Source organism: Pangasianodon hypophthalmus, chromosome 30, assembly GCF_027358585.1.
Source record: "Pangasianodon hypophthalmus isolate fPanHyp1 chromosome 30, fPanHyp1.pri, whole genome shotgun sequence".
Classification (NCBI taxonomy): domain Eukaryota; kingdom Metazoa; phylum Chordata; class Actinopteri; order Siluriformes; family Pangasiidae; genus Pangasianodon; species Pangasianodon hypophthalmus.
This window is the reverse complement of record NC_069739.1, coordinates 11,785,272-11,811,208: the sequence shown is the minus strand read 5'-3', so window position 1 is coordinate 11,811,208 and position 25,937 is coordinate 11,785,272. Positions and strand designations below refer to the sequence as shown.

At 39.2% G+C, this 25,937-nt stretch overlaps 1 protein-coding gene across 4 annotated transcripts; it reads left to right on the top strand.

Moving 5' to 3' along the window:
• Positions 1-52: 52 nt before the first annotated feature.
• Positions 53-25,937, top strand: si:ch211-243j20.2 (uridine-cytidine kinase-like 1). 4 transcript variants are annotated; one of them, XM_026917729.3, is made up of 15 exons: positions 53-315; positions 2,090-2,349; positions 3,509-3,615; positions 3,950-4,120; positions 5,461-5,532; positions 6,484-6,673; positions 9,334-9,395; positions 16,859-16,878; positions 17,801-17,899; positions 18,122-18,215; positions 18,538-18,600; positions 19,742-19,864; positions 22,631-22,738; positions 23,021-23,177; positions 23,941-25,937. In XM_026917729.3, the coding sequence occupies exons 1-15, from the start codon at positions 188-190 to the stop codon at positions 24,015-24,017; spliced, it is 1,731 nt and encodes a 576-aa protein (XP_026773530.1). In that variant the 5' UTR covers positions 53-187; the 3' UTR covers positions 24,018-25,937. The 4 variants fall into 4 exon arrangements, with proteins under 4 accessions (XP_026773530.1, XP_034157809.1, XP_026773532.1 ...); XM_034301918.2 differs by lacking the exon at positions 16,859-16,878 and adding an exon at positions 15,218-15,234; XM_026917731.3 differs by having other exon boundaries at positions 56-315; positions 2,147-2,349.

Below are 25,937 nucleotides of genomic sequence, written 5' to 3'. Positions count from 1 at the left end.
AGTTCATGACTGGGGCTTTAATTTTGAAGAATGAGGAACTTCCGCCCAGCTAGGGCCTGTTCTTCCCCCCAGCACGGGGCTTTGTGTGTGTGTGTGTGTGTGTGCGCGCGCGCATGTGTGTGTGGGCTGCAGCTGAGTGTTATGCGGCTCTCTTCCTCTTCCTCTTCCTCTCTTGCACACGTCATCGATGACGTGGCCCCCACTTGTGCCCATGCGAGATGAAAACATGGCAGTGTCAGTGAGCCAGGCTGATGTCCACATGCACCAGAAGGAAGATGGAGACGAGGTGGAGCAGCGTGCTTCCAGATCAGACAGGTGAGAGAAGCTCTGCGCTGAAACTCTGTTCACACACTCAAAGAAAAGCGGTTTATAGACCTCAGGTTATCGAGCAACACCCTGGCTGAAGCTAGCAGGCTAACCTGAGCCAGAGTGGGGGATAATCCCCTGCATCAGCAGGAGTTATTTACAGCAGCAGCACGTTTGTACGTGTAAGAGCTCTCTGTGCCGTGTAGCCATAAGCAGTGTACTACTACTACTACTGCTACTGCTACTACACAACCTGCTACTACACAACCTGCTACTACACAACCTGCTGACCTTCCTACCCCTTACACACTCTGCCAGAAGAAGGTCTGACACACTCACACAGCTTTCCCAAAGAGTTCAGATGAAGTTAGAGCTGCATGACATGAACAAAGCCATCCTGAAGCATCATGGCACATTTTTTCACAAGTTCAAATAATAATCCAAGTGTGTATGTACAAGTGCATTTTCCTTACAAGCATGCAGGATGTGACTCACAACCTAAATTCAGCTGCAAACGGCTCATTTGTGCAGTTCTTCATCCTCCAGTTACAAAAGATGCACAGCAGCTTCGTTCCCGTCTTGGATTTTTATCCTGGTGTAATAAATTCAAATTTTGCTGCAGTAGTAGAGCTTTATGTTCTTGCATCAGAGAAGGTACTGAGTTCATCTGGTCAGATAAGACTCAGCAAAAATGTGATCCTGTGAAACATTTATTAGTTGGGATTATTTGACCCTGATGCACTGAACTGCTGCATGTGACTATGGATTAGGTGCTGCACTTGCTCAAATTCATGAAGATGATTCAGAACACGTCACTGCGTTTGCTTCAGGGACGCTATCTACTACTGAAGGTAAATATTCAACAATTGAAAAAGAAGCCTTAGCATGTGTCCGGGTTGTTGAAAGATGAAGCCCTTACCTCTGGGGTCGTGAATTTCTCCTGCGTACTGATCATCCAGCCTCTTCTAAAGCCACGGACTGCTCTGGAATGATATCATGAATATAATATAATGAATTTATTATATTGAATAAGTGATAAGCTGTTGTTTGTATCAGTGTTTAGCAAAGGGAGGAGCCAGAGCTTTCACAGTGAGGTGGCGAGGTTAGACGTGTATCAGACTGCGTATGAATGACTTCATCGTAAATCGACCGTTTACATGTTTAACTTTTCAGAAAGTCAAATGCTAACTCAAACATGTGCTCCTGTAAATGTAAAGCCAACACTACAAACTCCAATAAAGGTCCCGGCAGCACTGAGAACCGTATTCTTACCGTTACTGTCCATATGATGAGAGCCTTACTCACATGAGGCTCCGATCTTCTCTGGGCTTGTGTGTGGATTCCTGGAGTGGACTTGAAGGAAGGTTTGTACTCCCTCACCTGCACCAATATAAAATGCCATGTGAGGGGCTCAATCTGAGGGGTTCTCAAGTCCATGGACTCTCTCTTGCCCTGCATGGAACAATGCTTTGTAGCTTTGCCCAGATAAAGATTGGTCCAGTGATGTGCTACCAAGGCATTTCTGATGGATCTGTTTAAATAGCTTAGGGACAGAGTATCGATATCAAATCCTATCGATCTAGATCCTGTTCATAAAATACGTCACTTAAAGCATGGTGTTTTTTTGATATAATAGTGTCAAGCGACTTGGTAACGAAATCTTGCAGAGAAGCTAGAGGATGTCAGTGGGATTAATATCAGGTATCATCTGAGCACTGAGATCTGAAAAGTGAAACATTACTGCATGCTTTAAGTCGTGTTTTGTTTTGTTTTTTTTTTTTAGAAGAAGAATGTGTGTTGTTAATCCACTCAGCAGAGGTATTTTTGGTCTACACTTTAGTGGCAGCGGTGAGGATTCTCTTGATGGCCTTTTGAGGCGCGCATGCCCTTTGACCCCATCAATGTCTCCACGAAAGAGGACCACAAGTCAGAGTAAAACAGAGCCACCTCTCCTAAGGACCAACAAAAGGACAATCTACACAGCGGGACGTCCACCCTGGTACAACGTCACAGGGACCACCTTTAAAGAGGCTTTTGTTATAGGTATGTTAATCTCATCCTCCAGACCCTGATGAGCTGATAATGCTGTTCTCACTCCTTACAAATACACAAAAAATTGTTAAGCTCGTTAAGTAATTAGTCGTGGTAATTTTTCTGTTAATAAAATGGTACAAGAGGACTTTGGATTGTGGTCGATTACGAGTAGTGTACGAGTCTGATAGCAAGTCTCAATCTTGGAAAGTGCGCTCTCTTTGTAAGAGATCGAGATGCACGCTAACGAAGAGTTCATTTATTCAACCTACGGAGTAAAACTAGCTAAAATCATCATCGTTGACACAGTATCGCAAGACATACGCACATTTAACGCACACGCACACTTGTGGTGAATGTCACACACATGCAGGGCAAGCGCATAGACAAGGAATAAAAATATAGTGCACTCAAATACAATAAACATAGTACAATATAAAATACATATAGTGGGGAAAGAAAGTAATGAGTATGCGCTCCGCGTGCGAGGTGTCCGCGTGCGAGGTGTCCGCGTGCGAGGTGTCCGTGTGCGAGGTGTCCGTGTGCGAGGTGTCCGCGTGCGAGGTGTCCGCGTGCGAGGTGTCCGTGTGCGAGGTGTCCAGGTCCAGTGACCACTGGGAATTTAGACAAACTTTCTACAGGCTGTTTAGGAGCCCGATGGCCTGCAGGTAAAAACCGTTCTTTAGCCGACTTATCCGTGATTGGACGCTCCGACGCATTAACACTAAGAGCAAACACAAATGTACAGAGAAATTTATTCGGTTTTTTTAGTAACATTTCAGAATAATAGCACACAAAATCCATTTTCATAGTTAGAGAGATATTTGTACTATTAATTTGCAGAATTCGTTTCTCTCACGACCCCATTTGTAAATCGAGCGACTCTGTGTGGTGTGTTATCCGTAGTTCGGGAACCCTGATGTAGACACACAGCCATAATTAGCTCTGTTAGTTCATCCCATTAGGAATATTTCTCATTGTTAATAAAGAACTTTCTAATACTGAATGTTTTGTATCCAGTTAGAATGTACGCAGGCATTAGCTTGCCTAATATATTAAAGTCCTAACATTTTCAGTTAGAATATTTGCCATTTTTATTGTATTTGCTTTGCAGCAGTGTAGAATTATACTTATGTTTTAAGAAACTCCGTGTGTCTGTTGTGTCCTGCAGGTCTGTGTGGTGGCAGCGCCTCCGGGAAAACCACAGTGGCCAATAAGATCATTGAGGCTCTGGATGTTCCGTGGGTCGTCCTGCTGTCGATGGACTCTTTCTACAAGGTAATGATAAATTAGCGGCTGAAGGGTTTCTGTAGCCTCCTCTTTTGAAACTACTGCGTTTAAACAGCTTTTAATCATACGTTACAGAATCCCACAACATTCTCATTTCTCATCTGAGTTCTGTGAGTGCTGTGTATTAACCCCTATTCAGTTATTTCACATCATATTATTGACTTTGTGCAGAATTGATTACAGTAAGGCCACACCACAGCATGTGGATTTCAGTAGGTGAAGCATTTAGAGAGCTCTGTCTGATATGCGGTGTGTAGTGGTCTCGCGTGTCGTCTTGTCTCATACGTTGGTCTCACTTATTTATTTTTTTTTAAAACCACAGGTATTGAGCAAAGAGGAGCAGGAGCTCGCAGCCAGGAATGAGTACAACTTTGATCATCCAGATGCTTTTGACTTTGAGTTGCTTATAACAGTCCTGAGGAAACTGAAGAAGGGCAAAAGCATCAAAGTGCCTGTCTATGACTTCACCACACACTCCCGTCGCAAAGAATGGGTAAGTGTGTGTGTGTGTGTGTGTGTGTGTGTGTGTGTGTGTGTGTGTGTGTGTGTGTGTGTGTGTGTGGGGCTGTGAGGATGGGTGTGAATTTTAGCTCTCAGTGAGCGTGCAAGATTTTTACATGGATTCATGTTGACTGTGCATGAAGATGCAGAAGTCTAGGGCAGTGTGCCTTCCATGTATTTATTTTTAAGACACTCTGGTCAAAATATTAAAATAAAATAATAACTGTCACCACATTTGTAGTAAACAAGCCTACACACACTTAACTGAAGCAGTGCAGCAGTAGTCTGTAGAGTGAGATTTCTTGATCTGAGTGCTGCGGAAGCCCCTGCTCATGACGCATCTTGGAGGAAAAAGTACACGGTGAATAACAGTCTCTTTGCAGGTGGAGATTTATCTTTATTTCACTAAGTGCTGCACTAGATAATGTAGATATTAATGGTACAGAAAGGTACTGGTACTGAAATGGTACTGAATATGCTGGATATTATTAGTGTTTTTAGAATTTGTAACTTTTGTCAGAGCATCATTACACTGAAGATCCTAAACTGTATGAAACGGAGAGAATTTACTATTACGCAGTTAGATCCAGCTGCAGATGTTCATGTTCGAGTACGCAGAAGAACGTACCAGAAGGTGCTTTTACATTTTTTGTTGGTTGGTTGTGTGGTTTTAGCGTGGTTTACTGAACTGTGATAATCACCTGGATGATTCATCTTCTTTGTGTGCAAGCACATGCATGCTGAGAACTTTCAACCAAATCACGTAGTGACATATAATGCAGTATTTTCAACAAATACAGCTGAAGAAAGCATGTGCTAACTCTCACTCTCATGTGATGTGGAGGAACTCAGTGTTTTGTTAATAACGCCTTGTATCTCTAGCAGGATAGTGCGCAGGCTCGTCTGAGACAAAGCCTTGTTTCTGTCCCATAGCTTTAAACCATCTCTCAGGATGTGTTAGCTCCTCTTCCAAGATAGTAAACTTACCAGTAATATAATATTTAATATGTAATATATATAATCTCTATAAAAGATCTGTGTATATTGAACACTTACACTTAATTTCAAGGAAAAGGACTGAACAAATGTTAAAAAAAAATACTGAATAAATGTTAAAAGCAGAATTAGCATTTTTTTAAAATGACTCACAGACAGGGAAGGTTTTATTTTCTATTAATTTAGATGATTTCGTTTCACAGTGTTAAAAGGAGGATCACGTTTTAAATTATTTTTACGTCAGATATAATAACGCTGTCATTTTCTGTCACACTTCTTAGAGAGATTTAATCTGTAAACAGAGTGAGGTTTAAAAGTGTGTGTGTGTCTTTTCAGAAAACTGTCTATGGGGCCAATGTTGTAATATTTGAGGGAATCTTGGCGTTTGCAAATAAGGAACTTCTGAAGGTAAGTTTACATTTTGGCCTTCAGTGGGGTTCTACGAAGTGGCCTAATAAAAGCAGGGATTATATCTGGAATATCCTCGCGTGATTTCGCGTAATAGGTCAATCCAAGCTCCGTAAAGTCCATCAGCGGAACTCGGGTACAACTTATTTCTGCTAATTCAAGCCGTAATTTGCCAGTCGAGTGAAGATATCGCGCTATGGCAGCCACGTCTGCAATTAACAAACTCGACAAGCAGCATGGCGGAAAATATATTAGAATAAATGCACAAGAAAATATAATTAAAACAAATAAATAAATAAATGTAAAAGAAACAAAATTATCATCCGTAATACATACTTGTAATAATTTAGTCATTTAAGGCCAGGTTTTTATTTAGTGTACTGTGTTATTATAATTTTTATTATTTGATGTTTATTTTGTTTTTAATCCTGTGTTATGGTGCTGCTCCAAAAAAATACATAGAATATTAAACTTAACTTTTAGTTTTTGTGTTGAGATTTTTAATCTTTTCATAATGAATATTAGAAGATTGGTTATGAATTTGTAAGTTAGAAATAAGTAATATTTTAAACCTGTCACTGAGATATGTGTCCCAAATTAGCAAACATGAGTTTAGTCAATCTTGATGAAAGTTTAAGCCGTTCATCTTCAGAATATGACAGATATATAATTAAATATCGCCAGATTTTAGATTTTATACCATCTACACGTCTACAGCAGAAAAATTGTTCCTGAATATTGTTTTCGGTTGACGGGACTACGAAAGCGCAAGACTTGGTTTAAAGTATTCATCAAGCTAAGCACTAAGCTTGACTTAAAATATCAAATCTTTATACTGTCATAGTTTCTCTGAAAATTACCTACTTATATGGTGTTGTGTTTTTTTGTTTGTTTTGTTTTGTTTTCTTCTCATGTACTTTCCTTCCTTGTTTTTGTGTGTGTTATTCTCAGCTGTTGGACATGAAAGTGTTTGTGGACACTGACTCAGACATTCGGCTTGTCAGGCGACTGAAAAGGGATATTTCAGACCGAGGTCGTGACATTACAGGTGTTATCAAGCAGTACAACAAGTTTGTGAAACCTGCGTTTGAGCAATACATCGAGCCCACGGTCCAGGTCGCAGATATTGTGGTTCCAAGAGGTAAAGTGCACAAAAACTCACTTCTATCGTCTTCTTGTGTACAAAATTCAATCTAATACGTCTGGGTGTACAAAATTTTCCAATAATATCTTCTGGGATGTTTTTTTTCTTTTCTTCTCGAAAGATGATTAAAAGTGAAAAGTGATTATTTGGTTATCTGCCGCACCTGATGCAGCTCATCAAGAGCCACGAGGCTTAAACAGCTAAAGAAATCAAAGGGAAAAGCTCTCACATACTAAACTCCTTTATCTATCTGTTTCATTCTTGCTCATTTCCTGACCAATGATTTGTTGTTAAGATCATTAAAAGCTTAATATTTTGCCGTTTTGAGGAGTGTAGATGTAGGCGACTTCCCCTGATAACACTTCAGGCTGATTTAAGATTCCTTCCAAACATTCCTATACGATGCGTCCTTCCTGGGATTTCTGATGAGGTTCAATGGTTTGGAAAACTTGCTCTCCGAACTGGTGTCTTAACTGCTTATCCACGTCTTCACTGATTGGCCCGTAGCAATGATGCGATTGACGAGGAGAAGCAAGGTGTCAAGAGCTCTAACGGTGTCTAACGCCTTCTCCTCCTCCTCAAAATGTCTTTATCGCAAACGGTTTCCCATAAAGAGGTGAATTAATCATTCCTTTTAAATAGAGTAGCTTATAAATAGCGACTTTATCAATGGCTGAGTGGAGTAGTGGAGATAACGTTTCATATCATTTCAATAAAGTGAATCTTTATAGTGCTTATCTCTGTCATTAAAACAGTTTAACAAGTTGGTCAGTAGGAGTCACTTATCAGGGCTTTTTATATATAATTGATATACACTTATCACATTTCTTATATATATTTTATAAACCTCGCTTAACAGCAAACTACATGTTTAAAGTAGATTGGCCATTCAGATTTAAATTGTGAAGTAGATTAAGCTGTTGATGAACGTGATCCGCTTTAAACAAGGTTTGAGTCAAAGCGCCAACATTTTATTTGAACAGACACAAAAAAATTCAATTACAAATTTCACTCTTCATTTTATTAAATAGTATAAATATATTATACAGCAAATTATTTGGGGTATAAATATGAAGTTCTGCACATATAAAACTCTTCTATCATCCGTCCTTGCGGAGTATCAGTGGACTTTCACAGAAAGAGACAGATACACTATAAGGCCAAAAGTTTGTGCACCCCTGACCATCACACCCATGAGTCTGAAGCACACACTTCTATAGAACGTCTCTGTGTGCTGTAGCTTTACAGTTTCCCTTCACTGGAACTAAGAGACTCAAACCTGTTCCAGCATGACAATGCCCCTGTGCACAAAGCGAGCTCCATGAAGACATGGTGTGTGAAGGTTGGAGTGGAAGAACTCGAGTGTCCTGCACAGAGCCCTGACCTCAACCCCACTGAACATTTCTGAGGTTTACTGGAACTGGAGACTCCTTACCCAACATCAGTGTCTGACCTCACTAATGCTCTTGTAGCTGAATGAACACAAATCCCCACAGCCACGCTCCAACATCTAGTGGAAAGCTTCCCAGAAGAGTGGAGCTCATTATAACAGCAAACACACAGGGGGAATGAGATGTTCAACAAGCACACATGGATGTGATGGTCAGGGGTGCACAAACTTTTGGCAATATAGTGTAGCTATTAAATCATGCAGTGACCATAAAGAATGTAAGCAATTTAAAAAACATGATCAAGGCCTTAATAAAAAGTTTTAAAAGTCTGCAGCAGTTAAAAATATGCCAAAGATATGGTGAAGGGGGAAAGAAGACCCCAAAGACATCGCTTTCATAACAACAACGTGAATAAAAGAAGCTTTTCCTGAGTGCAAGCCAGAGATTTTTCAGTGACCCCAAACACACATTCGGATGAACAGCAGTGTGAACGCAGAGCTAAAGTTTTTATAATGGCCAACCCAGTCTCTACGTTTAAACCCTTCTAAAAATGCAGCCCACATGCAAAAGACTATTTTTGAAATGTTCTGCATGGAGGAGGGGTTCAAGACCCTCGGGAAGTGTCTCAAAGCTTTCTACAGTGGCGTTGCCAGTATTTCCGGAAATCAATGCCTTGTATAAATAACTGGGGAAAAGTTACATAGAAATAACTTGGATCAATGGAAGAAATCTTGCTTTTGAAAACATACTGTGTTAAAATAAAAATAAAAATGTGGAGCATTTTTCCCCTAAATAAATCTTATTTCTTACACTGCAAAAATGAGCAAGTGTTCATGCCTTGAGTATAGGCAAATCTCTCAAATATTTCTTATTATGAGCTTATTATAAGTCTTTTTTTTTGTTGTTTTTAGATGCTTTTAAGCTTTAAATTTTCTTATTGGCAGATAATTTTACTTCTTTCTAGAAATAAATTTGTATAATTATATAAAATATCTGCCAGTAGAAAAAGACTATTTCAAGATTTAAATTAAAAATAGAGAAAAAGATATGTTTATATATTTATTATATATTATTTTCTGTATTCATATAATACATATATTTGGTTTAAGTTTAATTTGTAATTATAATGTTATATAATAGATCAAATGGAGTATATTATTTTATGGCATTTTTTGCATAGATGATCAATTTACTGTGATTTTTAAGTTAATTCAAATGAGTCTTTGTTTGAACTGGTTCTTACGCTGCCTTCTGTTCTTCCACAAGGTGGAGAAAACTTTGTAGCTCTGGAGTTGATTGTGCAGCATGTCCATAGTCAGCTTGAAAAGGTACGTCAGGCTTTTACACGTCTTGTGAAGAGCATGTGTTTGTGATAGGCCTAGGTTTATTTGTGCCTGGTTTTGATGCCTTGCTTTAACAGTGAATATAAATAACCATATTACAAGAAACTATATAGTGTTTAATATCATATATTTTATATATTATATAAATATATATATTATATATATTTTTTTAGCACAGCTAAGGCTATGTGTGTATTGTAGATTTAAGCGTGTCAGATGACTGTATAAAAAGATTAATCAGTTAAAATGCAGCAAGACTAAAATGCGAGATTAGTTCTCTTTTTAATAATTTTAAGACTTGAACACTCAAAAGAAGATTCAAGATTCAAGAGTTTATTGTCATATGTACAGGAAGCAGTCTGTTACACCATACAATGAAATTCTTACTCTTTGAATCCTTCAGCAGCCTGTGACATAAATTAAAGACATAAGAAAATAATACACAAGGCATAAATTACAAATATACAATTGCAAAATTACTAATAGTGCAAAAATGCAAGAGACAGAAATTATTGCATGTGTAAAGTGTATTTTTCTGTGCAATGAAACAACGAAGACATGTGCAAAGTCCTGTAGAGGTAGATGAGTCCATATTGCTTATTGCATTGAGAATAACACATTTAAATAACACATCTGAGTACTGAAATAAGTACTTCACAACCACACAGAATTAAAAACTATATACATTTTCTTAAGTTAGTCCCAAATCGCTTTTAAAAGTCTTGGCTATGCCACTCCTCAGAGCAGTATCTGTTCAGGATGAGACAAAAGACCCTTTCACTTTCTTTCAATTTCCGAGGAGGGGAACAGAGGGGCTGTGACCTGCTGATATTTATCACTGCAAACACACAAAAAATACATTAGACTAGCTGAAGCTTGGATAAGGATGTACAGTCAGGTCCATAAATATTGGGACAGTGACACAGTTTTGGTAATTTTGCCTCTGTACACCACCACAGTGGATTTGAAATGAAGCAGTCAAGATGTGACTGAAGCGTCGACTTTCAGCTTTAATTCAAGGGGTTTAACAAAAATATTGCATTAACCGTTTAGGAATTACAGCCATTTTTTACAGAGTTCCTCCATTTTCACAGGCTCAAAAGTAATGGGACAATTGAATGATAAGCAGTTTCATGGCCAGCTGTGGCCTGTTTCCTCCTTATATCATGATAAATTAAGGAGATAAAAGGTCTGGAGCTGATTCCAAGTGTTGAATTTGCATTTGGTAGCTGTTCATGGGAACTCTCAATATGCCGTCCAAAGAGGTGTTGATGCAAGTGAAGGAGGCCATCATTAGGCTGAAAAACCAAAACAGACCTATCAGAGAGATAGCAGAAACTTTAGGAGGGCCAAATCAACAATTTGGTACATTCTTAAAAAGAAGGAATACACTGGCGAGCTCAGCAACACCAAAAGGCCTGGGAGACCACAGAAAACAACTAAAGTGGATGATTGCAGAATTCTTTTCTTATTGAAGAACAACCTCTTCACAACATCTAGCCAAGTCAGGAACACTCTGGAGGAGGTAGGTGTATCATTGTCAAAGTCTACAATCAAGAGCCACCTTCATGAATGTAAATACAGACGGTTTACCTCAAGATGCAAACCGCTGGTAACACTCAAGAACACAAAGGCCAGATTAGACTTTGCTAAAAAACCTCTAAAAAAAAGCCTGACCAGTTCTGATGCAAGATTAACTTGTACCAGAATGATGGGAAGAGAAAAGTATGGAGAAGGAAAGGAAGGGCTCATGATCCAAAGCATACCACATCATCCGTCAAACATGTGGAGGCAGTGTTATGGCATGGGCATGTTTGGCTGCCAATGGAACTGGGTCACTGGGGTTTATTGATAATGTGACTGTTGATAGAAGTAGCAGGATGAATTCTGAAGTGTACAGAGCTATACTTTCTGCTCAGATTCAGTCAAATGCTGCAAAACTGATAGGACAGCGCTTCACAGTACAGATGGATAACAACCCAAAACATACTGTGAAAGCAGCCCAAGAGCTTGGAAATTAAATGTTCTTAAATGGCCGAGTCAGTCACCTGACCTCAACCCAACTGAGCTGCTTTTCACTTACTGAAGACAAATCTGAAGGCAGAATGACCCACAAACAAGCAGCAACTGAAGATGGCTGCAGTAAAGACCTGGCAAATCATCTCAAGGGAGGAAACTCAGCATTTGGTGATGTCCATGGGGTCCAGACTTCAGGTAGTCATTGACTGCAAAGGATTTACCTCCAAGTAATAAAAATAATCCTAATATTTATGATTATATTAGTTTGTCCCATTACTTTTGAGCCTGTGAAAATGGAGGAACTCTGTAAAAAATGGCTGTAATTCCTAAACGGTTAATGCAATATTTTTGTTAAACCCCTTGAATTAAAGCTGAAAGTCTACGCTTCAGTCACATCTTGCCTGCTTCATTTCAAATCCACTGTGATGGTGTACAGAGGCAAAATTACCAAAACTGTGTCACTGTCCCAATATTTATGGACCTGACTGTAGTTCAGTTATTGTAACACAGTAAGTTTCAAGTTTAATTTATTTATGTAGCACCGTTTCCAACAGCAGCAGCTGACCAATGTGCTTTACAGCATCAGATAAAATAAGTAGTAAATAAAACATAAAGTTAATAAATAAAATCACAGCTAAAAACCAAATTACATCAACAACTCTATTTTAAAATATAACAAAATATAAGAAATAGAACCAGGATTGCCATCAAGTCTAAAACAGAGATGAAACATCAAGGGACGTTAAAAGCGATGGAGAAGTAATGTGTTTTGAGTAGAGATTTAAAAACCTGTAAAGTAGGAGCAGATCTAACACGAACTGTAAGCTTTTCCAGTACACTTGTAATTGTAACTTTTCACACTATGCGTACTCTCTTCAGTGGCAGGTTAAAGAAAAGCAAGAAAGAATTTCACACCGGGACAAAACCCCCCACTGAGTGGTTAAAATACTGTTCGAATCTTCTCTCTTCCCTCATAAAAAGTGTCCACATTGTTTCTACACATGCTTTTATTATCTTACAACATATATTATACAATAAAAAAAACTATTTAGAAAAATAAATCGTCTAAGTATGATATTATAGGACTATTAGAAGTATAATAAAACCAATACATTTACTTACAACTCCTCAGCGCAGTCTAGACTTTCCCGTTTATATTTCATCATCCGTGAAAAAACTTTCAGCTGGCGATTCTCCATCATCTTCATGCTGTAGAACGTACTCAAGTGCTTCTTGTACATTCATTTTCCTTTGTCCAGTCACCATAGTGAAAACAGAAATGAGTTAAAAAAATAGAAAATGCTCCTCAGTAAATGTTTTTCAGGGACAAACCTCAATCAAAAGGTTTTTTTTTATTTTTTTTTGGGCATGCCACTCTACCAGCTAGAGATGTACTGACAGTTGTTGCATGTGAGTGTATATTAAACCCAAGCTCACAGAGTAAACATTTTCAAGGATTTGATTTGGTTTCATTCTAACATTGATGTGTGCTGCCTTGCGAAACCTGTGAAACGGAAGGATACAAGGGCATGAATGCCATTAAGCCAGGTTTAACAGAGGGAGTTTCGTTTATTCAATCTTCATTAACCGCGTCATCCTGGTCAGGGTCGTGGTGTTTCTGGAGCCTGTTGGGAACGTATTTTAGCTCTCTATCAAAAACACTCAGTCAAAACACTCAAATAAAACTAGAACTACTCATTCTAGTCCACTAGGTTATGGCCTAGGAATACCATCAGTCTAAAAACACTGATGAAAAGACAAAATCCACACAAGACAAGGATTTTTAAATGGATTAACAAAATGCTACTTCGAGTGCTTGCTGAAGAGGTACATCAGTCTTCATTTGTGACTCAGACTCAGCCAGTGTTTGGCCAGGGTTCCAGGAAAAGTCTTCTTGCATGTCTTCCTTGTATCTTGAGGCGTGGTGGGTCCAGCCGAGCTGAAGCGAGCGGGTTGTGATTAGTGCCTTTGGCAGGCCCTGGTCTGTTTTTGGCTTTGTAGGCAAGCATCAGTGTTTTGAATCTGATACTTGCAGCCACAGGAAGCCAGCAGAGGGAGCATATGGTGGTGTGGGAGAACTGGTTGGAGAAAACAAGCTGTTCAGAGATATTCTGGATCAGTTGCTGGGGTCAGATGATGCACAGGGGCAGATCTGACATGACTCATTTGCAATTGTCCAAGCTCAAAGTTTCAAGAAGCACCTGAGTGGATTCTGTAGATCGTCAGGTTAGCAGTGTGTGGCGAGGAGGATAGCTGGTTTTGCAGATCTACCTCAAGGTTGTGTGCGGAGACTGATGGTGAGATCTGAGAGTTGTCCAGGGAGATCACAAGATCTTCACAACTTTATAGTAGACAGTATGTTTGTGGGAGGTGGGAGGAACCTGGAGAACCCTAGAACCGGGAGTAAACCCACGCAGACACGGGGAGAAAATGCAGAACTCCACACAGGTGGTAACCCGAGCTCACGATCAAACCAGGAACCTTGGAACTGTGAGGCGGAAACACGACCCACTGCGCCACCATGCTGACTGAGGAAGCTGATAAGACGAATAAAGCAAACGCTGTAATGAATCTGACTTGTATAGCTGATCATTAATTGGATGTCATTTAAGATTTGTAGAAAATATAATGCAGCATTCATGTCCTGTCCTCATGTTTCAGTGGTGATCTATTCTAATGGCCTGAGACCTCACCCGCCTAGTACGAGTTTACAATGCAGATAATCTCTGGATGGCCCCTGGTTCATCTTGTGCCTGGCCCTGCAACTGCGTGAAGTAGGGCTTCAGGGGCTTCAGGATTTATTGTTGTCACAGTGGTGACCTGAAGTGTGTAGTAGAAGTAGAAGCAGCGTAGTGAGAGAGAGAGAATTGGTACTTTCCGTCATTTTTCCGAAATTTTATTACCACAACTCTTCTTATTCTTCTGAAGGTCGCCAAATAACCAACGCTGACTTTGTTCCTCCTAACTTGGTTCTCTAAAAAGGAATCCACCCTCTTGAGCACTCGAGTATACTAGAGCTACAGACATGCCCAACAATCTATAATACCAATACAAAAATAAAAAAAAAACATAAGAATACGCATCATTAGACCTCAGGAACCAAATTCAGTCATAAACATAATGGGCCTCATTTATCAAACTTTCAGTAAAGTTGTGTGTAAATGTTTGCGTAAAACAAACCGAACTAAATATTTTCACGTTAAAATTTTGGAAACACTGAGCAAGCAGCAAATGTCCCCCAGACTGCGACCTATACAATGCCTCCAAAAAGTATTCACCCCCATGATTATTTCTTTTTTCCTGTATTACACCATCAAATTTAAATATATTAATTTTTTTTCTGCTCATTTTGAAGTGGCTCTCTAAGTGAAATTGAATAAAGTATTTAGATGTCCTCAGAATTTTTTTTTTTTTTTTTTTTTTTAAAGACAATTTTTAGATTTTTTTTTTTTTTTTAAATAATTCTGACTTTATGATCCAAGTGCCTCCATAAAGACTTATTCATAGAAGAAAGTATTGATAGCATTGCCATCTGAAAAGGGTAGAAATCTGTACAGAATGAACCGGGTTTGGCTTGAACCCTTCAAACGTGTGGTGTAAAAGAGAAAGTAGCTTCATTTTTATACCATGTGATGAGGAGCTGAGTGTTGGAATGGCTTTTTTCCATTAGATGTTTTGATTTCATGAGTTGTTTATCTTTCTGTTTTCATTTCTCTCCTTCACAATGTGCATTTGTAATGAAACACTCGTGAAACCCCCTCGCCTGAATGCACTCTAACTTGCCACAGCGTGAAATCACAGTGAGGTATGGCTGTCAATCCCAACAATCTGCCCTTCTCCCTCTCTCTACCAGCTTCCCCTTTCTCTTCTTCTCCCTCTCTCTCTCTCTCTCTCTCTCTCTCTCTACCAGCTTCCCCTTTCTCTTCTTCTCCCTCTCTCTCTCTCTCTCCCTCTCTCTACCAGCTTCCCCTTTCTCTTCTTCTCCCTCTATCTCTCTCTCTCTCTCTCTCTCTACCAGCTTCCCCTTTCTCTTCTTCTCCCTCTCTCTCTCTCTCTCCCTCTCTCTACCAGCTTCCCCTTTCTCTTCTTCTCCCTCTCTCCCTCTCTCTCCCTCTCTCTACCAGCTTCCCCTTTCTCTTCTTCTCCCTCTCTCTCTCTCTCTCTCTCTCTCTCTCTACCAGCTTCCCCTTTCTCTTCTTCTCCCTCTCTCTCTCTCTCTCTCTCTCTCTCTCTCTACCAGCTTCCCCTTTCTCTTCTTCTCCCTCTCTCTCTCTCTCTCTCTCTCTCTCTCTCTACCAGCTTCCCCTTTCTCTTCTTCTCTCTCTCTCTCTCTCTCTCTCTCTCTCTCTCTCTACCAGCTTCCCCTTTCTCTTCTTCTCCCTCTCTCTCTCTCTCTCTCTCTCTCTCTCTCTACCAGCTTCCCCTTTCTCTTCTTCTCCCTCTCTCTACCAGCTTCCCCTTTCTCTTCTTCTCCCTCTCTCTCTCTCTCTCTTTCTCTCTCTCTCTACCAGCTTCCCCTTTCTCTTCTTCTCCCTCTCTCTCTCTCTCTCTCTCTACCAGCTTCCCCTTTCTCTTCTTCTCCCTCTCTCTACCAGCTTCCCTCTTCTCTTCTTCTCTCTCTCTCTCTCTCTCTCTCTCTCTCTCTCTACCAGCTTCCCTCTTCTTCTCCCTCTCTCTTCCAGCTTCCCTCTCCTGTTCTTCTCCCTCTCTCTACCTGGTTCCCTCTTCTGTTCTCTCTCTCTCTCTCTCTCTCTCTCTCTCTCTCTCTCTCTCTACACCTGGTTCCCTCTTCTGCTTCTCTCTTTCTCTTCTGTTTTCTGCCACAAATCTGTAGAGACATAAGAGACTAAAGGAAGTGTGTATGGATGTCTACCACCAATTAATTGGATTTGACCTTAAGCAAATCCGTAATTCACTGAATTAAATGGTGGGATGTCATATGCCTGAGTTATAAAGAGTCGGACCATGTTTTGTACATCCTTTTGTCTCTTTCCTCACTGTGGCACTTCAGTGGCTGTGATTAATGTGGGTGAAGGAAATGATTCAGTGGTTTTAATTAACGCTTTAGTAAATACATCATCACAGCTTAGGAAGTTTACAGTACTGTAAAGTGAAGTCTTGGTTCTTTTGTAATTTGGCTCCCATAAGATAAAGAAGGAAGAGAGGAATGCAAGAGTATTTCAGAACCACTGAAACATCACCTGAACCTTAACATCCCGCTCCGAAAAACACACACACACACACACACACACACACACACACACACACACACACACACACACACACACACAAACTGCAGTTCCTGTTTCTGCCTAAACTGACTTTGAGCTTTAATGGGCTTGTGTTCTCTTTCCCTCTCTTTCCCTCTCTTTCTCTCTTGTTCTCTCTGTCTCTGTTTATCACAATAAATCTGTTGTCATCTTCTTCAGAGGAAACTCCGCTGGGATATGTGAGGATAAACTCTGGCATCCCACTTTTTTCTATGTCTATACTTCTGTAATTTTGTTTGTTGTGGAGCATCTCTGAACTCTCTTTGAATTTCTTTTCATCTTCACTTCTCAAATGATTTCTTTTTAGTCACTTAATGCCAACCTGGTGCTTGAATTTTGCCGTACTTTCTTGCGTATGGCCAACTAACAAGCACAAGTTTTCCTGTCCAAGATATCGCAACGATTATCAGTGCTGACAACAACATGTGACCGAAACTATGAATTGACTGTAGAATGGAAATTTCCTCCTTATGAATTCGTGAAGATGTGTAATTTCTCTGGTACATTCTGTCTAGTGATGTGTCAGTGAATGTTTAAAGATAAAAAGAAGCGTTTGTACTGAATCACATAACTCTTAAGCTTACGTTAGCATTAATTACTCATTCGCTGTAGTAAACAATGCAATTCATTTGAAAATAAAATAATTGGCTCGTTAAATATAATGAATAAAAGTTCAAATGAACATGGGGTATTTTCCATGCCATCACATTTGGGCTTCTTATCTTGGACACTGCATGTAACATGTTTACTCACAAGCACTTGCTTGCTTCCCAGTTTGGATGATGATAACACGATTAAAATCCTATTACTGATTACCGGCACGTGTAATAAAATACACTTTTGTAACACATTATTGTTGTCAGTCTGTGCAATTGTTCCATTGTTATTCTTCTTTAACATCTTAAAATTGCCCTGTAACCCTGATGTCTGGTTTTTCTAATGACTTCAGTGTAAATTCATACAGGGAAACAAAAAAAAAAAAGCACAATAGCTCTGCATTGCTCTTTTTTCCTGGCTTGACATGATGTTTAGTGTGTGGTATTTGTGTGTGTGTGTGTGTGTGTGTGTGCGCACTGATTAAATTGTGGTTGTGCTGCTTAGATCTGCCTTGGCTTCAGCACATCAGGGTCAGCCTTTACCCAAGACCCTCAGCGTGATGGAGAGCACACCACAGGTGCGAGGAATGCACACCATCATCAGGTATGATTAATATATTAATCTTATAATTCATATATAGTCATATATAATTACGACATGTAGCATGGTATATTATCCAGTTTGCTGCTGATTAGCAAACTATTCCTCTATGCAGACCTGATTTAACTCCCGTAGGCTGCTGTGCTTTCTGTTTGTAGTGATCTTTAAGTCCATGTTACTTTTTCTATCCTGCACTGAATCTCTGTCTGATCTGTAAAACTGCAGGAACAGGGAGACTAACCGAGATGAGTTTATTTTCTACTCGAAGAGATTGATGAGGCTCCTCATTGAGCACGCCCTCTCCTTCTTACCACTGAAGGTTAGTGATTTTAAAACCTTAGAAAAGAAATCATTTCGCTTAGGCTAAAATAGTCCTAAATGTAGGCAGCTGTAAGCAGTTCTTTTGAATAAACGTCATTCCAACCTTGTAGAATTACGTGAACGTTGCATCAAGCAGCATTTTAACTTTAAAGCACTATTTTGCACTGTTTTTTTTTTTTTATTAGGATTAGACCAGAAAATACCAGAAGTACATTTCATAGGAACTAGCATTTACACTAGACTTACACGATTTGCATTGCTTGCTAACTTTTTTTTTTTAAATTGTGTTTTTCCTCATGAGCTCTGTGTCTTCTCCACAGCCAGTGTCTGTTGAAACGCCCCAAGGGACAATATACGAGGGGAAAAGACTCAGTGGGAAAAGGGTGAGCGATGATTTCAGACTTTTTTTAAGACAATTTATTTCCTAAAATGTTCCGTTCTGCTGTTAAAATGTACAGCATTTAGTTTGGTTCACAGATCTATGAGCTTAGAGCAGAGGTATTCAAACTGTGGGGTGTGAAAATACCAAAAAATAAATCTTTAAATGATGGTTTCAGACCTGCCAGGAGCTTCGCAGTTTCGAAAATCGGAACGCAAAAGTACGTCAAAAGAGCAGTCTTCTTCTCTTTTTTTTTTTTTTTTTTCCTCCCCTAATAGTAATAATGTGAGATTAGCTGATCAGATTAGTGAATCCGGAAGGATTAACAGTTGTGCAGGTGTTTCGAGGAGCTGAGACGGCGCCCTCGCTTTCTGTTACTGTAATAGGAATAAACTCCATCATGTGTCCGACAAAACTATCATTAAATAAGTATATAACAGCATCAGCTAACTGTATTAGATATTATATTAAATATTATATTTATTAGAGACGTTACTGAAATATTTTGTCCAAAAATAGTAAAAAATGCCATTTTCAGTTTTCAACTGAACGAGAAACAAGGCTGTAAACTTTGACTAGAGGGGAAAGAAAAACATTAAATAGCCTACAGTGAAGTTTCAGATCTGGCACTTAAATAATTTTGATGCTAATTATAATTTTAAAGGCTGTTTTTTTTGCTTTGCTCCTCATTTCCTGTCAGAAACATAGTTTCAGGAGGGACATTAGACTGTTAGACCAGCGTTATATTTCTTACTGTTCACTGCGTTTACCTCCTGCTTCTGCTGTATTATACAACTGTGGCTTTGTTTTATTTAATTTCGTAAATCTATTTAGTTTATATTAGGCAATAATTTGACATGGGAATTTTTTTTTTTTTTTTTTTTGGCCTCGAGGGTTAAGGGGTTTGCACGTTCTCAAAAAAACTGCGAAGTGGGTCTCATGGGGAAACAGTTTGAATCCATCTGGCTTAGAGGTTTTTATTTATTTATGATCTGTTTGTTGAGGTCACGGCTGTCCTCATTCAGGATATCAGTGTTAGGTTTTTGTTGAGGCTCTGCAGAAAAATAGTTTATTTATGAGGTTGTAAAGCTGTGTGTGTGTGTGTGTGTGTGTGTGTGTGTGTGTGTGTGTGTGTGTGTGTGTAGATCACTGGAGTGTCCATTCTGCGTGCAGGGGAGACAATGGAGCAGGCCTTGATGGCAGTGTGTAAAGACATTCGACTGGGAAAAATTCTTATCCAGACCAACCATGACACTGGGGAGCCGGAGGTAGTTACAGTTTTATTGTACAGTCTATTAATCATTCGGTTAGATTGCTTATTTCCAGTCTGTGGCGTATTTACAGTCTTACTTGCAAAGCCTTGTCCTCTATTTCTACTGCAATATCATTTTTGTCAGTTTGCCCCTTTTACTCTTTTTGACTTTGTGTCTCTGTAGTAGCCGGATAAATGAAATAAAAACATCTCTCTCTCTCTGTTTCTGCCTCAGTCGTGGCCTGTGGATTTTGCTTTAAATAAACGTCATGCAATTATTATAGCTAAATATAGCTAGCCTTCTTAATATCCTACTAATTGGTAGCTTTGTCATTTCAAATCATTTCCTTTCCAGCCAGCACTTTATTTTAATTTTGTTTGTCCTGTGAATTTGAGAGGCAGCTGCTTTGTTTTACCGCGAATTTGCTCAACATGAAGCGTAATTTGTGCTTCTGCTCCGCACTTCCTACACATTGTTAAATACTTGAAAATTGTTGCTATGGAAATGAATTTATTTGCAAATACTTTCACAGGAAATGCACTTGCCTTCTGATGTTCAAGTGATGGATAATGTCAAAAGTATACGGTCTTAACGTGCTCCGAACACCTGCAACCCCACAGCCAGATGTTTTTAAGGCAAATACAATAGTTGAATTTGTAGGTTTTGCTCATCTGTGATAGAAACAACAAAATCTTGTTGCCTGTGCAATGACAATAAGCAATCTTTTCTTTATCAGTTAGAATTTCAGTTTGTAGCACATTTATACCAGTCTACCACACACCACTACTTATTCTGGAGACCATCGACTGCCTTTATTGTCTGCCACATGTTCTGAGTATTCTGGGAGATTTGTGGAATTACACCATAGTGTGTGTTCACCTGAATTCAAACACAAATCCCTGCGTGCACATTGTAGCAGACACGCAGTCTACAGGTCACTGCTGTTTCAAACGAGCATTTGGCTGAGCCGCTTCTCAGAGGATTGCATGAATGAATGTTAGGTTTTATTATTACCTTTTCGCTGGGCTTGACTGAACCAGTGTCTGTATGTATGATGACACAGAGTCCCATAGATTAGTTGTGGAACTAAGCGCTTGCGCAGTAGAGACTGTAGGTGGGGCCGTGTGTACATCTATTGCTCACTCATATACGTCATGGCTCGACCCCTTCTTCGTGCCAGGGCCGCTGTATGATGGTTAATAGGGGTTTATATGTACATATGTGTATTATTTTAGCATCAGAAACAGAATTTGTGTGTTATCAAGCACACATGCAACACAGCTTACGCTGCACGTTATCAATTCCCAAACTTCTTTTTACGTGGTACTCTTTCATGTACATTTAAGCAGCTCTAAAGTAAAGTAGTATTCCTAAATCCACTTAACTTACAAGCGTAGAGATAGATGCAGGCAGGCTACAGGTTAAATGTTTTCTGAAAGCCATTAAAAGGATATTTAATAATAATAAAAGGAGTAATAATCATAAAAGGTCAGTGGCAGGAACCAAAGGATGAGCATGGTAGCCAACTTCTTTTCTTTTTTTTTTGACTAGAGGTGTGTGCAGCTTTTTTAATCCCACTTCTGTCCACTGACCGCTCCTGCCTTATTATTATTTTTCTTTTGTACCAGATACAAGCTTGTACACAACATTGTCTAATAAACTTTCTATATAGTTAGTTTCTATATCCTTAAAATATAAACAAGTAGGTAATCTAGCCACAGCCACCGTGACCAGGATAAAGCAGTTACTGATGATGAATTAATAACTGAATGAATGACTAAAGCCCACTTTAGACCGTGCCGGATCCAGAGTGCTATCAGCATGGCCTTTCTTCATCCTGTAAGCTTCTCGTGTGCTTGTCCTCTCCTGCTCGCGGGATCCCAGTCCTGATGCACATCTCTACTTTCAAGTTCCATTTTTATTCCTACATTCTTACAAGGGCACTGAGGGGAACCTGTGCCATGTTATATCAAGCGATGCAGAAGGCGCTGTGGTCTGGGCTCAAAGCGGGCAAGATGCAGGTTGTGCCTGTGACAGTTTTACATTTTTGGACGCAGCCGCATTAATCCTCATCCATCATCAATCCTCAGTGACCTGATAAATACTAATGAACTTCCATGAAACGCATTTATCGTGATGTAAAATGGTGGGAAATATACAGAAAGTCTTGGGACTGACTATTTGACCCTTGTTCTATTTTTATCCCTCTGCCTCTCTGTATCTGGGACAGTCATGGTTTAATGGATAAAGGCTCTGGGTTACTGACTAGAAGGTCAGGGGTTCAAGCCCCGACTCCTCCAAGCTGCCCCCGTTGAGCCCTTGAGCAAATCCCTTAACCTTTATCATGGCTGACTCTGTGCTCTGACCCCAGCTTTCTAACCAGCTGGGATGTGTGAAGAAAAGAATTTCCATGTGCTGTAATGTATATGCAACAAATAAAGACTTCTTCCTCCTTCTTCTGTCCATCTGAGATTCTCGTAAGCGCTCGTTATCTCAAGACCGAGTGGTGGAATGTTTATAGGATTTATAGGGAATGATCATTTTAAACAGCAGATAAACTGATTAGATTTTAAAATAGGGTCCAAACAGGGTCAAGGGCACAGCAAGGTCAAATGTCTGACATGTTTTTTTCTTCAGTAGCTTCCTGCTTCCTGGTTAGCTTTCCTGTTTAATGGTATTTGAGGCATTAGTAACAGGAAGGACTAGACTTGAGTCTGATATTTAAAAAAAGAAAGGTGTTTGTGACTAATTGATAATTTGAAGGTCTGATTTGCTTCCCAGCTCCACTACCTGCGCTTGCCGAAGGACATCAGTGAGGACTACGTGATTCTGATGGACAGCACCGTGTCCACAGGGGCAGCTGCTCTCATGGCTATTCGAGTTTTACTTGTATGTGACCTTATCATTTACATGTGCATTTCACAAAATCACTGTTTAAACTTTAACTTGTTTAAACTTTACACGTGTCCACACACAAACCTGGATATCTGGTCTACAAATAGCTGATTTGAATATGAATTAGCCGTAATTTCCTGAAAGTACAGAATAGTTACTTAAATTAAAATATCAGAGTATCCCAGGCTGTTTATTCATTGTGCAGTTTGCAGTTTTTTATGTGTTTGATAAGCAGGGACCAGTGTGTTATCCTAATGTCCTGTGCCTTGCTTTCAGGACCATGATGTCGAGGAGGATAAGATCTTCCTGCTGTCCCTGCTGATGGCTGAGATGGGCGTTCACTCCGTAGCCTACGCCTTTCCCAAGGTGCGCATCATCACCACCGCCGTGGACAAGAAGGTCAACGATGAGTTTCACATCATCCCAGGCATTGGTAAGCTAGTCTACACGATTACAGGAATATTTCACAGGTTTGAGGTTCGGCTTTGTGCTCGTGACTAGAAGGTTGTCAGTTTAAATGTTCGTTAGGCGAGATTTACAAAAATTTGGCAAGATTAGGTCTCCAGCGGTTAAATCGGTGGAACTAAATATGATTTGAATTATGTTTTTTTTTTAGATTTTTTGCTCATGTACACAAAGGTCTGCCCCATAACCTACAGTGGTTCAACTAGCCTTAGCCTTAGCATTAGCCAGGACAGAGTTATAACATTATAAACACATGAAATTTAGCTCTTACTGATTCATGAGGATGTTCAAGGACAAGAGCAGTCTTTGTCCTTTATTCTTTGTAATAAGCTCTTATGAGGCTCTGGTATTAGCATGTTAGCATCGCTAGCTAAACGATAGGCCATTCAGCTGCTTGAAAGCTGAGTTATAACTTTATAAACGTGCAACAAAATTCATCTCTAGTCTACATGTATCTGCTTAATGCACTAAATGCACTCGGAACCGGAAGGCGGTTTTCCGAACAGGTTTTCTCAGCCACGTAATTCGCCTTTAAGTCACAGCTGCTCTGGGAACATGGGTACAGTGTTTAACTCTGACCTCTGACCCTAGCATTCTTCGAAGCTGGGACATGAATGAGTAAAAAAAATAAATTCAATCAATCGATCAGTTAATTAAAAAATTAAAAATAACAGGTTTGAACACCTTTCGAGGATAATCAGCGTAATTGATCAAATGCTGGTCTTTTACAGGAAACTTCGGGGACCGTTATTTTGGAACAGATGCTCCTTCAGACTGGTACGAAAGTGAAGAAGGGATGGACTACTGAGTCTTAGTTTAAAAAAAAAAAAAAAAAAAAAAAAAGGGAGTTTGTGTGAAAGAAAGAGGAAAAATCAGAAAAAAAAACTTTGGCGAAAGCTGCTGCTGATTTACTGCCATGTGCCAGAACGCACTCAGTGCCACTCAGAGGTCAGTGTGTGTTTTGACCGCAGAATTAATAAAAATTGCTTTTTTTTTTTTTTTTTTAAACTGCAGCTTTGCTTGTGTTTAACAGAAGGTGAAGTTAGTGTCAGGTCTCTTCCCCTAAGAATCATTGTGCTGATGGTTAATTCTTAATTCCTTGAAGGACGTTTGATTTGCGAGGATCTTCAGTGAACAGTTTTGTAAAATGAATTCACTGAATGATTCAGAGTTCACTGTTATCTTTAACAATCCATTTCACATGCTTGAATTTTGAGAGGTAAATCATTGTAGATGAATAAATAATCTTTTGCAGGGTATGAATTTCAATTGCGTGTTAGGGAAAATTGGCCTTGAATGGCCTTTAATGAATTGTTGTTTTTTTTTTTTTTTCTTTTGTGTGTGAGAGTGTATGTGAAACAACACCGTGGCTTGAATTTTAAAAGGAAATGTATTCTAAAAGACAGGTTTTTAATTTTTAATGTAATTTTTGAATGTATTTTTCTTTGCTGCCATTTTCAAGTTGAAATTCCTGAATAATTATTTAAAAGTCGATGTAATGTATTTAATATTTTATAGCTGTCACTCTAAGGGGCAGCACTGTGAAAATTATTGTTGATAAAATGATGGAGGGAGTCCAGAGTACACAGAAACCAATAGTTACTACAGTATTGAGATTATCTAGGCATCTACAGCCATGGGGAAAGATCCAGGCTTCTTGGTTCATCCTGTGATTTTACTCTGTTCGTTCGTATCCACGGTGGATATAAAAAGTTTACACACCCCTGTTAAAATTGCGGGTTTTTGCGATGTACAAAATGAAACCCAAGATAAATCATGTCAGATCTTTTTTTCCACCTTTAATGTGATATCACAGGAAACAACATTCAAGTCAAAAACAAACAAAAAACTTACAATAACCTGGTTGCATAAGTTTGCACACCTCTTAACTAATACTTTGTTAAAGCACTTTGCTTGTAATGTAGCACTCGACTTGTTTTCGACTTGAATATTCTTGCTTGCTGTGTCACATTAAAAATGGAAAAAATATATATTTAAATATTTATATATTATATTTTTTTCTCACCACAAAAACCAGTGGATTTTAACAGGGGTGTGTAGACTTTTTATATCCACTGTATATTTAACTGTATTTTTAGACGTTGCTATCAAAAGCGACGCAAATGGAGAAGTTCCCATTGTTTACGTTAGCCACAAATGAGTGCTTAATTTAATTTAGATCCACAAACGAACCACAGCCACACAAAGCATCACAAAAATAGCAAAACAATAAAGCAAAGGCTTTATGCAAAGTGATTGTTTCCACATTTCATGTGTCCAGTGTAAGAAATGATGCTAAATGATGAACAAAATGCGTAAGCAAAGCAGATAATCCAGATTTCATGTTGAATTCCCTGTACTTCCTTTGATGCTTAAAATGAACATTGGCCAGATCCATACGTGTGGAAGTATGAGGATTGTCAGGAAATCAGTGTGGGATTATTTTCGATTTTTCCATAATCGTTATTAATAGATACATGATCTAATCATTTAAGATCAGTTCAATGTGATTTCTGTAAGTGTTCACACATTTGTTCCTTGGGTCATGATGTTTCTGTCCTTGCTCATGCTTTTCTCTCATCTTAGCCTTGGACATTATCTACATGGTCTCGAGTGTGTCCTTTGCACGTACACATCCGTATAAAAGTTGACTGTGTCCAACTTCTGTTTAGACTATAATGCCCAGGCTGTCTTTACACATGCGTACAGTAAACTCTCTTTTATTATA

Excerpts from the sequence above, each read along its gene's own strand:
- si:ch211-243j20.2 (XM_026917729.3), top strand. The coding sequence starts at position 188 with ATGACGTGGCCCCCACTTGTGCCCATGCGAGATGAAAACATGGCAGTG. Across the intron at positions 9,396-16,858 it reads TCCATAGTCAGCTTGAAAAG|AGGAAACTCCGCTGGGATAT; the intron begins GTACGTCAGGCT and ends CATCTTCTTCAG. Across the intron at positions 23,178-23,940 it reads TCACATCATCCCAGGCATTG|GAAACTTCGGGGACCGTTAT; the intron begins GTAAGCTAGTCT and ends GGTCTTTTACAG.